The 14,670-nt window shown below is 37.8% G+C and overlaps 1 protein-coding gene across 1 annotated transcript in view; it reads left to right on the top strand.

Annotated features, from left to right (window-relative positions):
- ZCWPW2 (zinc finger CW-type and PWWP domain containing 2) overlaps positions 1-14,670 on the top strand; it is a 124,346-nt gene that overhangs the window by 14,485 nt on the left and 95,191 nt on the right. The window contains exon 2 of the mRNA XM_006153300.3: positions 13,679-14,029. Within this exon, the coding sequence (XP_006153362.1) occupies positions 13,679-14,029 (351 nt within the window). The remainder of the gene's footprint in view (positions 1-13,678; positions 14,030-14,670) is intronic.

Genomic DNA, 14,670 nt, shown 5'->3' with positions numbered 1-14,670 from the left:
GCTCGTCTGGGGATCTTGGGCACACACGCCCGCACACGCGCCTGGCGTGAGTTTAAGCCACTGGGTCCCGGACGCGAACCGCGGTCAACTACGTGGGAGTCCAGCAACATAGCCATTAGGCTAACTGCTGGTCCTGAATATCTAAATGTATTCTATACACTTGGTGGGTGATATAAAATAGAGACATAAGGCTAAAAAAAAATAGCTTTCGTAATCTATTCCTCAGTGCCCATTTCTAAAGAAGCAAATTTGTATTTGCTTCTGTGGATTTAGCTGGTTGACTGATAGAAATATAGACTTACAATGGCTGAGAAGGAAGTCTGACTCACTTTACTCAACATTAAGTCTTTTGTATTCAGCTACTTTGAATCAGACGATAGGATCTCATTGTTTCTTATAGCTCAGTAATATTCTATAGTATATATGTTCTAGTTTTTCAAGCCAGTCATCAGTTTTTGAACACTTAGGTTGACTCCATGCTTTGCAGTTGCGAATAATGCTGCAGTAAACATGGATATGCGAGTGTCTTCTTGACTGGTTTCCTATCCTTCAGGTAAATACCAAGGAGTGAGAATACTAGGTCATATGGTAATTCTATCTGTAGGCTTGTGAGGAGCCTCTATATTGCTTTCCACAGAGATTGTACTAATACACATTCCCATCAACAGTGTAAGAAGGTTCCCATTTAACCACAGCCTCTCCAGCACTTGTAATTCTTTTTTTTTTTAATCTTAGATATTCTATTGGGTTGTCAGAAAATTCATGGCGTATTTCTCTATGTTTTTCTATGCAAAAATGCGTCATGACTTTTCCAATGACCTATAGCTGGGGTAAGTATCTCAATGTGGTTAAAATTTGCATTTTCTCTTAAGAAACTTTTAAAATTTTTTCATCTACCATTTGGCCATTCATAAGTCTTCCTTGGAGAGTTATCTATTCAGTTCATTTGCCTATTTTTTATAAGAATTATTTATTTAATTAATTTTACTTGTTAATACATTTTAAAAACTTTGACCAGAGAGAAAAAGAGAAAGTGAGAAAGAAAGCTACCAGGCCCGGGACTTGAACCATGGTTGGCCATGTGGGAGCCCAGCACCTTAACTGTCATGCCACCTGCTGGTCTCCATTTGCCTATTTTTAAGTTTGATTATTTGTTTATTTTTGGATGAGCTCCTGGAGTTTCCTATATATTCTAATTATCAATCCTTGTCTGGTGAATAAGTTGCAAATATTTTCTTCCATTTTGAGGTTGTCTTTTCACTCTAATTATTGTTTTTTCAATTTTTTTTTTTTGAGAAAGTTTTAGCTTGATGTAATCTCACTTGCATACTTCTTTGGGGATTATTGCCTGTGCTTCAGGGGATTTATTTAAGAAAAATTTGCCTACTCCATTCGATGTCTTCAGGAGTTTCACTTAAGTTTTCTACTAGTAGTTTTATAGTTTGAGACTTTACATTTAAATCTTTGATCTATTTTGTGTTGATTTTTGTTAATGGTGCAGGAGAGGAGTCCAGTTTTATTTTTCTGGAGGTGGATTTCTGGTTCTTCCAGCAATATGTGCTGAAAAGACTTTTTTCCTCCACTCCATTGGCTTGTGCCCTTTGTCAAAGACCAGTTGGCTTATGATTTGGAGCTTATTTATTATTACACCTATTTTTAAGGCACATGGAGAGGTACTCTTCTGGATGAGAAGGCTCTGGCATCTACTCAATCTTCTATCTTAAAGCATTCTCCATGATAACTATATATATTTATTTTGAGAGATTTTTGCCAGCAGTTATATGAAAAGATACTCAGTATCATTAATAATCAGGAGAATGCAAATGTAAACCACTGTGAGGTATCACTTCACAACTATTAGGATGGCCGTTATCAAAAAAGCAGTAAGTGTGGGCAAGGATGTGAAGAAATCAAAACCCTTGTGAGCGAATATAAAGTGGTACATCTGCTATGGAAAAGATTATGGAGATCCCTCCAAAAATTATGATTTACCATATGATCCACCAATCCTATTTAACGGTATTTGTCCAAAAGAATTAAAAACAGAATCTAGAACAGGGATTTACACTCCCGTGTTTTATTTTAGCAGCATTCACAATAGCCATGAGGTTGAGCAAATTGAATGTATTTCATGAACAGATGAATGGATAAAGAAAATGTAGTGCATATACAATTGAAAATATTTAGCCCTAAAAAAAAAGAAGAAAGAGGGGGGAATAGCAAGTGGCATAGTGGTTAAGATGCTAGACTCTCATACGATTGACTACAGTTCAAGTCCTGGACCCAGTGACTTTAAACTCATGTCAGGCATGTGTATGTGCATGCCCTAAATCCTCAGATGAAGATGGAGAAGGAATTGCAGCATGGCCATCCTGCCTGAGAGTGATTTCTCACTTTGTGTCTTCTTGACACTCTCTGGTGAGTGCATATGCCCTATAGCAAAACAAAAACAAAAAATTCTAAAAAAAAAAAAAAGAAGGAAATACTTCTGTTTGTGATAACATGGGTAAGCCTAGAGAACTTATGCTAAGTGAAATAAGTGAATACACATATAAAACCAAATATGCATGATTCCACTTATATGTGGAATCTAAAAATGTCAAAGTCATCAAATAGAGAGAAGAGTGGTTACAGGGAGTCAGAAGATGGAGAAAAGGAGAGATGTAGATCAGGGGGTTGAAACTTACAGTTAGATATGCATATATTCTGGAGCTTATAAATTGTCACCCTATATATATACATATACATATATATATATACACACACACACACATACATATATGGAGATGTAACTATGAGAGAGGATGGCTCTATTAATTCACTTGATTGTGGTAATCATTCATACTGTATTTGTAGGTCAAAATATGTTATATACCTTAGTTTATACAATTTATATGTATTGTACCTCAGGAAAACTGAATCAGAGGAGGGGGAGAAAAGAATATAGCAGAGGGGCTAATGATCCTGGAGGGAGTGTAGAGGAGTTTTGAGGAAGATAGGAACAGCCAGAAACATGCGGGCAGAAAAATTTTTAAAGATTGCCTATGCCTAGTTTCCTTATGTTACAGATACAAATACTGAGGCCTTCTGCAGATTCCCCATAAGAAAATTTCTTAAACAAAAACCAGAAATTATAGTTTTGGCTCCAAGTCCTAATTTTTTTCCTACTGTCCCTACTAAGAAAATGTAATTCATAACATTGAAATTATCTCACTCATCACATTAAGTTCTCTTTGAAGGTAGGCAAAGCCCAAATAAGCAATATTCTTTTAACCCTATTCATACTTTAAAATGCTACTTTATTTTGAAAGTGAAATTACAACTTTCACTGGAAGCGAAAACACATTACAGGTTCAGTATTACATTCTTTTAGTCATTGTAAGTCAGGCATTATAGGAAGTGGAAGTGATGAAGATAGAATGTATAATGCTGGAATGTTCAGATTCTGCAGGCAGTGAGAGAGACACATGGTTTTCTCAAACCTGGAAGTACATAGCCTGTAACTAAAATGAATACTTGGAACAACAATGTTGGAGAACGAGAGAATAATGACAATTTTTTTTTGTTGTTTGGAAGAACTGTCATTATTTTTCTCATTCACATGCAAACAATAAAAACAATTTCTTTATAAGTAGCCATTTATCTTCATCCCTATTCTGTATGTATGTATTCACATTGTCTCGTTAAGTTCAGAACTCCTGGGTGTGTTATAATTTTACCATCTGGGATCTATCAGTCACAAAACACATACACATTGTGAAAAATTGATGCTTCACAAGAATTCATGTTGGCTATGATTCAGCTTAAGGACCTCTGTCCTTTTGAAAATGAAACTATATAATTTTTCAATTCAAGAAGAATTTATCATATTCTAATTTTTTTCAAACTCTGCTATAACATTTAAAATAACATTAATGGAATACAGAAATCTGGGGAGAATTTATGTAAAATCCACATGGACTTTTCTTATTTCCTTTTATTTAGCTCATGAACTTTACTTTAAAGCTACAAATACCTGTAGTGATTATACTGTATTAAGTTCTTTTGAACTGTTTAGTGGGCTTCTGCAGGCGTTGGTGGTCTCTTTAATAAATTCAGTTTAACTGGTAATACCTTATAATACATTGTTACAAATAAAAAATTGTTCACTAATCCCTTACCCATCTGTTGAAATATTTAGTCTATTCCAGATGCTTTACAGAAATACGTGAGAAATTAAATGAAATTAGTAAAGCAATATGAACAGTCCCTGCATGTAAAGCACTGTTTAGGCATTTGGGGATCAACACACACAGAGCAATGTTTCTGTCATCAACTTGTCCATTGCTGAAGATATGAAAAGAATAACTGCTTACAAAGAGCCTATGGTCTAATTGTGGGACATAGACAATACTTACGTTAGTGTAATGTGAGGCAGAATGACACAAATAACAGAAGTTAAGGGGGAAAGAAGAGGACATAGAAGATTAAGCAGAGAGTAATACAACTGGTTGAGGAAACAACCACGAAATTTATATACATTTGATTGATAACTCACATCCAAAACCTACATGCATTCGATTGATATCATTCCTTCTATTTTCCTTCCAGGAGGTTTTTTTTTTTATATACATATTAATTCTACAGGATCATTTTTACTGTCCTAATAAGATGTTTGTCATACTTTATTTGTATTTTGTATTCACTTTCTTATTTTTTAATTTTTTTTATTTTTTAAGGTTTCTGCAAAGGGCATGTGTGTTCGTTGGAGAGAGACAGAGAGAAACTATGAGAGAGAAAATAAGAAATCATGCCCCAGGAGGGATGGTCACGTCAAAAATTTCTTCTCCTCCATCCTCCTGCAGTTTTGAGCATACACACACATGTGCCCAGCCTGATTTTCAAGCTGTCAGGTCCATGACTTGAACCATGGTCAACCGTATGGCAGTCCAACATTTTAATTACCATGCTGCCTTCCGGCCCCTGTAGTAGCTTTCTTACTAGCTGATTGGCTCCTTCTAATTTCTCTGTATCACTTCGGTCTTCAACTCTGGAGCTATATTTCTAAAATACAAATAATTGAAGACACTGTTTTAGCAAGTTTGGATTGCTGTAGCAAATTACCGTGAAGTGGTGGCTTAAAAAATCATACATTTGTTTCTCAGAGTTCTGGAAACTGGAAGTCTAAGATAAAAGCAATAGATCCTAAGTCAGGAGAGGGTCTGCTTCCAGGTTTTAAGATCACTGTCTTGTATTCTCACACAGTGAAGAGCAGAGGGAGAAGAGTGAGTTTTATATTGTTTGTTTTTGTAAGGACGTCTCATAATGAGGGCTGTAATTATCTAATTTACCTCTCAAAGACTCCTTCCTCAAGTATTGGGGTTTCAACATATAAATATGGGTGGGAGAGAGGGTGAACACAAGCACTCAGTCCATAACACTGAAATAAGAATGTGTGCCATTATTTCATGTTAATACTGCTAGTGGGTCAACAGGTGGCATGGTAGTTAGAGCACTTGGACTCCCTCATGGCCAGTTGTGGCTCGAGTCCCGGACCTGCCAGCTTGCTTTCTTACTCTCCCCTTCCTGATAGGTGCACATCCTTCTAGCAAATTTAATAATAAGAAAATAAATAATTCTTTAAAAAATATTGCTAGCAAAGAAAAACCTGCTAAATTAAACTGAAGCAACACTTTCTTAATACCTAGAGTTTTTATTTTATACTTAAAAATTGTTTTGAACTCATGTAGACAAAAATTTTGATCACTTGTGGGTATAAATATGAAAGAATGCATTAGGAAAGAATTGGCTAAGAATTTCTTAAATTTCATACAGTTTCCATTCTCTTGAGATTCTAGGCACACACATGCACCTGCCATGAAATTTAAGTCGCTGCATCTGGGACTTGAACCGTGGTCAGCCATGTGAGAGTACAGAGTTTTAACTTTTACACCACCTGCTCCTCCCAAGTTCAGAGTCTGAGGCTCATTTTTTCATATATTATTACTGCGGTCTGAACACATTTTTTGATGAGTTTGCATTTTAACTTAGAAAATTTATTAATGTACAGGCAATGACAGCTGCATCATAACTTTAAGAGACCATGCGTTTGAAGATACATTGTGATTGCTGAGGTGTTACAATATAAAAATGTGTGCCTTCAAAACTGTGAAATAAGTTACCTGATTTTTGTAATGCTTTGGGCTTTAATTTGTCAGTTGTTCCTGTTTGTCCTCAGAATGCGTTTTGACCTTACCTTGGTAAATAAGGCCCTTTGCAGACTTGCTCAGGACTGCTTTTGTTTCCTTTAAAAAGTGTCCTAGTGGAGGCAGCAGGTGGCATAGGGTTTAAGGCACTAGGCTCCCACGTGGTTGACCATGGTTCGAGTCATGGACACAGTGGCTTGAAACTCAAACCAGGCGCTTGTGTGTGCATGCCCAAAGTCCTGGGAGTAGAAAGGAGAAGAAGGATTGTGGCTTGGCCATGCCTCCTGGGGGGTGATTTCTCACTTTCTGTCTCTCTCTGTCTCTCCAGCAACTGCCTGCACCCTACAGCAAAAATCTTTTAAAAAAAAAGTTCCAGCTATCCCTGACAGCGCTTTCTTGTTTGTTTGTTTGTTTGTTTGCAATAGGGCACAGGTGCTCACCAGAGGGAGACAGAGATAGAGAGGGAAAGATACCAGTCACTCTCCAGGATGGATGGCCACACTGCAGTCCCTCCTACTCCACTCTCCTCTTGGGCTTTTGGGCATGCGCGCAGACATGCCCAGCATGTTTTTTAAGCTGCCAGGTCTGGGACTGAAACTGCACTGCCAACTACGTGAGATCCAGCTGCCTTAACCTCCATGCCACCTGCTGGCCCAACAGCTCAATATTTTTGAACATGTGTTGTGCTTTTACATTTTCAAGCCTTGGCGCGTGAAGTTTCTTCTTCCATCCTCCTCTCTTCCTACACCTCTTCAAGTGAACTGGTACTTACCCTCTCAGGCTAAACTCAAATGACACCCACCCCATGTACCTTTCAAGGAGATCTTCTTTACCCTGAATAATTGTTTTCTTCTAGGCATTTGTACATCTGTGATAATATTGATCACATTATATTACATTCATTAACTATTTTAGGACCTTGGGTTTACCGATATATCTGTGTTAGCTTAAGAACAAGGATTGTTTTTTTTTTTGTTTTTTTTTTTTGTCCATTATCACTAAATCAGTGCCTAACATTTAATAAAGGAACTCGGTGTATGTTTGAACTAATGCTTGAAGTCATTCACTTATTCAAAAATATTTATTGGATGTCTAAAGTGTATAATATATTGTGCTATGGTTTAAGAATATGTGTTTTATAATCTGTATTATAAATTCTATTAGCCTGGATAAAGTGTGTCGAGTGTAATATACCAAGAGGTTTAAGTTAGATGCAATCAAAAATGAGTATCACTAGTTAAGTAATAATGACATTTTCTTGGTGTTAATTTATCTTCTCAGTATTATTCACTGTGAGACCCAACCTCCTAAGAAAATCTGAAAACTTTATCTACCATTTAAAAGTAATCTTTTAATCCCCTTAGCATTTTATAATAGAGTATCATAATGGATTTTCCTAAGCTTTCCATTGAAGTGGTGCCACAAACTTAGAGTACTTCCTCTTTTACAGCAGTCCATTGGTTACAAGATGGACAAAAATCCTAAGCAAGTTTAGTGACAGATAATAATCACTTCCTGCTTTTTTCATATCTCTCACACATTATTTACATTATTACTACTAAGTAGTTTTGTCTAGTATTGTTTTGTTGTAGAAATTTTTTAAATTGTTTCCATTTTGTGCAGAATAGTTTAATCTAGATAATGCAATTTAACTGGTTAAATGTAACTCCAGTACATTGCAATATGTAAACATAAAGGAAAATGAGTAACTGAAGTGCACTTCCATGAAACCTTCCCAGCCAGAGGCCTTGCGTCCCACTTAGGATATACCAGTTTACATCATATCGGAATGAGGACTCTAGTGTCAATTTGACGTTTAATATTAGTAACGCCTTTATAAAATTTTAAACAAAAATAAATAGAAGTTTTTTCTTTTTTTTTCTTTTTCTTTTAGAACTTTTTCCCATAGGATTTGTGCACTCACTGGAGAGAGACAGAGACGGAGACAGTGAGAGGGAAATGACAGTGAGAGATGACTCCCCAGGGGCCATGGCCATGCCACAATTCCTTCTCTTTCATTCTTCTCCCGGGATCTTGGACATGCATGCACACATGCCCAGCGTGATTTTGAAGCCACTGGGTCTGGGATTCAAACCATGGACAGCCATTTGGGAGTCTAGCAATGTAACCACTATGCCATCTGCTTGGTTCTAATAGAAATTTTTTTTTTTTGGAGAAGTTTTTGCTATAGGGCGCATGCGCTCACCAGACAGACAGACAGAGACAGAGGGACAGAAAGCGAGAAATCACCCCCCCAGGGGGAATGGCCACTCCGCAATCCCTTCTCCTCCATTCTCGTCTCGGGATCTTGGGCACGCATGCACACGCGCCCGGCGTGAGTTTAAGTCACCGGGTTCGGGACTCGAACCGCGGTCGACTACGTGGGAGTCCAGCGACATAGCCATTACGCTAACTGCTAGTCCCTTAATAGAAATTCTTGAGTGAATTTGTAATTGATAATCTCATTCTTTATAGAATTGTACCACAATTCCTTTTCCTTAGCTCAGTTATCCACACTGTCTCTCTATACCTGCCTTAGACTTAGGATCTTAGTATTTTTTGTTTGTTTTGTTTTGCTGTAGGGCATATGCACTTGCTGAGAGAGACAGAGAGAGTGAGAGAGAGAGAGAAAGTGAGAAAACTCTCCCCTGAAGGATGGCCGTGCTTCAATTCCTTCTTCTTTGTTCTCCTTTCAAGATTTGGCCATGCATACACACATGCTGGGCATATTTTTCAAGCTTCTGGGTCTGGAACTCAGACTGTAGTCAGCCATGTTGGATTCTGCCACCTTAACCTCCATGCCGCCTGTTGACCCCTGGACTTCGGATCTTTGGTATCTGTCTTTGCAATCAAATCTTTTAACTTTCACTTAGAAGTAAGAATATGCGAAGTGTTTTTTAGTGCTTAGTTTATTTCACTTAGTAGTCTTTCCTACAAATTAATGTTTCCACAAATGGACTTTATCCTTTTTATGGCTGAAAAACATCCTACTGTGTGTCTATACCACTTTCTTTATCCATTTATCAGTCATTGGTCACTTAGGTCGATTCCTATCTATTATCTATCAATAATAGATATTGAATGAATAGTGCTGTACTACACATGGGAATGCATATATCTCTTTGGCATACTGATTTCTTTTCATTTGAGTCAATACCTAAGAGTGGGTTTCCTAGATCATAAAGTAGTTATGTTTTTAGTTTATTTCGGGACGACCATTCTGGTTTTCATAATGACTATAGTAATTCATATTCCTATCAATATTGCTCAAGAGTTTCCCTTTCTCTATAGCCTCACCAGCACTTGTTGTTATTATTTTTTTATGGTAATAGCCATTCTAACTGGAGTGCGGTGATTTAATATTGTGGTTTTCATTTGCATTTCCCTGATGATTAATGATTTTTTTTTTTTGGAGAGGTTTTTTGCCGTAGGCGCATGCGCTCACCAGACAGACAGAGACAGACAGAGAGACAGAGAGACAGAAAGCGAGAAATCACTCCCCAGGGGGGATGGTCACGCCGCAATCCCTTCTCCTCCATTCTCCTCTTGGGATCCTGGGCACGCATGCACGCGTGCCCGGCGGCGTGAGTTTTAAGCCACCGGGTCCGGGACGCGAACTGCGGTCGACTATGTGGGAGTCCAGCGACATAGCCATTATGCTAACTGCTGGTTCCCTCCTGATGATTAATGATTTTGAGCATTGTTTTTTTTCATGTACTTTTTTGGCCATGTGTATTTTCAAGAACTGTCTTTTTAGATTGATTGCTCATTTTTTAATTACAGTTTTTTTTTTGGTTGGAGGAACTATTTTTTGTTTGTTTGTTTGTTTGTTTTATTGTCAGAAGGTGCATACACTTGCTAGAGAGAAAGAAAAAGCATCCTCCAATGGGGCATGGCCATGCCATAATCCTTTTTCCTCCATTTCTTCATCCCATTAGGAATTTGGACATACGTGCATATGTGCCTAGTGGCATGGGTCAAGATGTGAATCATAGTTAACCATGTATGATCCTGCGTCCTATGCACAGCGCTAAACTTTTGCACAATGGGGCTAGCCCTTGAGTTCTTTGTTTATTCTGGTTATTAATGCCTTGTGGATGTTTAACTTGCATTTATTCTCTCCCATTCCTTAGGGTGTCTTTTTACTCTGTTGATTGTTTTCTCTGGTGTACAGAACTTTTTTAGTTTGTTACAATTTCATTTGTCTCTTTTTGTTGTTATTGCCCATGATTTTGAGGCCTCATTTAAAAAATCTTTGCCTGGACTAATGTTCTGAAACATTTATGTTTTCTTATCACTACTAGTTAGTGGTTTCCTAGGGCTAATTTAAAAGTAAAGAAAATAAAATACATTTTTAATATTAGAGAAGTATTGTCAATATTTGCAGGTGATATGATCATCTGTATTCAAAGGACTCACTAAAATCAACTAAAAATTTCAAAAACCTGAGTAGAAAATACCATAAACCACACTGAAGTACATAAAAGATGACTTTATTCACAAAGATGAGCTACTGTTGAAGAAGGAAGAACAATGTGGGAGGATCGTTCTGTCAGATAGTAAAACAGCATAAGACAATCATGCTTGGCTCAGGAAAGTACATATAAAACAAAGGAATAAAATTCAGAGCCCTGATTCATGGGTTCATACACAACTTAAAATCAAATATAAACCCTTTGTTAGGTTAGTGACAAAAAGATGAACAAATAAATGTCAAGATAAATGGTAAATCAGGTACATAAGAAGTAAATTTAGGGGGCTGCAGATGATGTGGTGGTTAAGGCCCTGGATTCCTACATGGCCAACTGTCGTTTGAGTCCTAGACTTGGCAGTTTGAAAAGCATGTCAGGTGTATGTGTGGGTGTGTGGGCCCAGAGCCTAAGAGGAGAGTAGAGGAGAAAGGACAGTGGCATGACCATTTCTACCGGGGGCAAGTTTCTCACTTTCCCTCTGTCTGTCTCCAGTGAATCTATGCACCCTATGTCAAAACCTGGAGAAAAAAAAAAGTAAATTTAGAGTTTTTCTTTTGAAATTTATTTCTTTTGTGAGGCAAACAGGCACCCCAACAGGGTCTTTACAGGAGCTTTAAATACTCTCGATCTTGGATAAACTGAAAGCTGAGAGTGAGTATGGTATCACTATTAATATCTCCCTGTGGAATGTTGAGACCAGCAAATAAGTGAGGATCACTGATGCTGCAGGGCACAGAGACTTTGCTAAAAACATGATTACAGGTACTTCTCAGGCTGATTGTTTTAATCCTAGTTGTTGCTGTTGCTGTTGGTGACTTTGACATTGGTATCTCTTAAGAATGGGCAGATATGCAAACATGACCTTTTACCTTCCTACTGGGTGTGAAACAACTAGTTACTGGTGTTAATGAAATGTATTTCACTGACCTCCCCCTCCAGCCAGAAGCGATGCAAGAAAATCATTAAGAAAGTTAACACCTACGTTAAGGAAATTGGCCACAACCCTGACATATCACATTTGTGTGAATTTTTGGGCAGGATGATGACAGCTTACTAGACCAAAGTGCTAACATACTTTGGTTCAAGGGATGGAAGGCCACCTGTAAAGATGCAAATGCCAGTAGAACCATGCTACTTATAGCCCTGGGTTCCATCCTACCATCAGACCTTTGTGTCTGACCCTTAAGGATGTCAACAAAACTGTTGGTGTTGGTACTGTCCCTTTGGGTTGAGTCAAGATTGGTATTCTGAGACCTAATATTGTGATAACCTTTGCTCCAGCCAATGTTACAATTGATTAAAATCTGTTGAAATGCATTATGAAACTCTCAGTGAAGCTCTTCCTGGGGACAATGTGGGTTTCAAAGTTAAGAAATGTGTTTGTAAGATGTTCGTCATGGCCATGTTACTGGTGACAGCCAATAACCCACCAAAGGAAGCAGTTGGCTTCATTGTCCGGGTAATTATCCTGAACCATTTAGGCCAAATCAGTGTTCTGTGCCCCCTGTACTCAACTCTCACAGCACATATTACTTGCAAGTTTGTTGAGCTGAAGGAAAAGATTGATGTCATTCTGATAAGCTGGATGATGGCCCTAAATTCTTGAAATCTGCAGATGCTGCCATCGTTGATATGATTCCTGGCAAGCTCATGTGTGTTGAGAACTTCCAACTATCTTCTTATGGGTCATTTTGCTGTTCATGATGTAAGACAAACAGTGACTGTGAGTGTATTCAAAGCAGTGAATACACTCTGTAAAATGGGCATAATGAGGTTGTTGCAAATAACACTTAGACTAATACCTGATGCACTGTCAATAATCACTAAGGCTTAGCTGCTAATAGGGGGAACACAAAGAATTGGATATGTATTGTTTTTTTTTGAAAAGTCATATATTTTTTTGAGACAGATTTTTGCTACAGGGCATGTGCGCTCACCAGAGAGACATAAAGAGAGACAGAGAGACAGAAAGCAAGAAATCACCCCCCCCACCAGGGGGATGGCTACGCTGCAATCCCTTCTCCATTCTCCTCTCAGGATCTTGGGCATGCACACACACACGCGCCCGGCGTGAGTAAAAGCCACTGGGTATGGGACTCGAACCATGGTCGACTACATGGGAGTTCAGCGACATAGCCATTACGCTAACTGCTGGTCCTAATAAGTCATATTTTTTTATGCAAAAAAGTGTCATGCCTTTTTTGACAACCCTAGCAGATGTGTGCTATGTAGTAGGTTAATAAAAATTATACCTATCTATATTTTTCTTTTGCTTTTATTTTTAATTTGGAATGTTTTATGCCCTGAGTGATTGATGCTTTTATTTTGTTCCTTTGTTTCTGGGTAGGCAAAAACATAATAATTACAGGATAGAGGAGGGATGGCTAAACAAAGAGAAAGAGGTATGTCTCTGTTTTAGTTTTAATTTTCTTGTACTCTTGAATCCTTATTCTTTTTTCTTTTTTTTTTATAGAGGTTTTTGCTATAGGGCATGTGCACTCGCCAGACAGAGAGAGAGAGACAGAGAGACAGAAAGCGAGAAATCCCCTCCCAGGGGGGATGGCCATACTGCAATCGCTTCCTCCATTCTCCTCTCGGGATCTTGGACACACATGCACATGCGCCCGGCGTGAGTTTTAAGCCACCGGGTCCAGGACGCGAACTGTGGTCGACTACGTGGGAGTCCAACGACATAGAATCCTTATTCTTTGTGTTCTTTCATTTGAGTATGGTGTAGGCACTTAGTGGAGTACCTGTGAGAGATGGAGACAGAGACTGAGAAAGTGCCCCTTCTGGAGGGTTGGCCGTGCTACAATCCCTTTCTCCTCCTTTCTCCTCAGTTCTTCTCTCAGGAATTTTGGCACATACGTCTGGAGTGTTTTTCAAGTTGCTAAGTCAAACTGTGCAGTTGGCCATGTGAGATCTAACCACCTTAACCACCATGTGGTTATTCACACCTGATTGGTGTGAATCTTCATTCTTTTATTTTTGTTTTTTCTTTAATTTAATTTAATTTTACAGGTTAAATGCATTTATGGATAAAGAAAAACTGGATGATAAGATAACTGAATCCTGTGAAAGTACAATGGATTCTTCAGTAGGAAACAACATATATGTAAACAAAATGTGGGTTCAATGTGAAAATGAAAGTTGTTTGAAATGGAGATTATTGTCAAGTGAGGATGCAGCCAAAGTTGATCACAATGAACCATGGTACTGCTTTATGAACACTGATTCAAGATACAATAAGTGCTCTATTTCTGAAGAAGACTTTCCTGAAGAGTCTCAACTTTATCAGAGTGGATTTAAGATTGTCTATTCACAGCTCCCTCTTGGTAGCCTGGTTTTGGTAAAACTGCAGAACTGGCCAAGGTAAGTGTTTGTAATTTTATAGTAAACTCAGTTGAGTTGTACTCTTCCTAGGCTTGTGAATTTCTGCATCTTTTCAAAGAATCAGTTTTCTTTTATTGTGTGCTTTTTTATTTATTTCTGATCTCTTCATTTCTCCTGCCTCTTTGGGGTTAATTTATTATTTTTCTGTTTTCTTAAATTGGAACCTTGGGTAACTAAATTCAAATCATTTTCCTATCACTAAAGCAATTAAAGCTAGAAATTTCTCAGTACTGCTTAGGCACATCTTACAAATTTTGATAAGATTAACTTGAAATTTTTACAGATTTAAAAAAAATTTATTCTTTGAAGTGGGTTATTCAGAAGAGTGTTTAAAAATTACCACATATTGGAGGATTTTAATATATCTTACTGAGTTCTAATTTGAATCTATTATAGTCCGTCTTTATAGCATATCATGTTGTGTCTTATGTATGTCTCCTGTGCATTTTTTCCCATGTTATTTGTTTTACTTACTTTTCATCACTGTCATCTTTGCAGCATACACAATAAATACTCCCAACATGTATACACTGCATGTTAGTCCAATCAAAGATAGTACCATATACATCTTCCTTAACACCCCAGAGGGGGTGATTTCTCACTTTCCCTTTCACTGTCTC

This window comes from Tupaia chinensis, unplaced genomic scaffold (assembly GCF_000334495.1).
Source record: "Tupaia chinensis unplaced genomic scaffold, TupChi_1.0 Scaffold000368_1, whole genome shotgun sequence".
In the NCBI taxonomy this organism is placed as follows: Eukaryota; Metazoa; Chordata; class Mammalia; order Scandentia; family Tupaiidae; genus Tupaia; species Tupaia belangeri.
The sequence above is the reverse complement of the archived record's forward strand: the minus strand, read 5'-3'. Positions and strand labels throughout refer to the sequence as shown.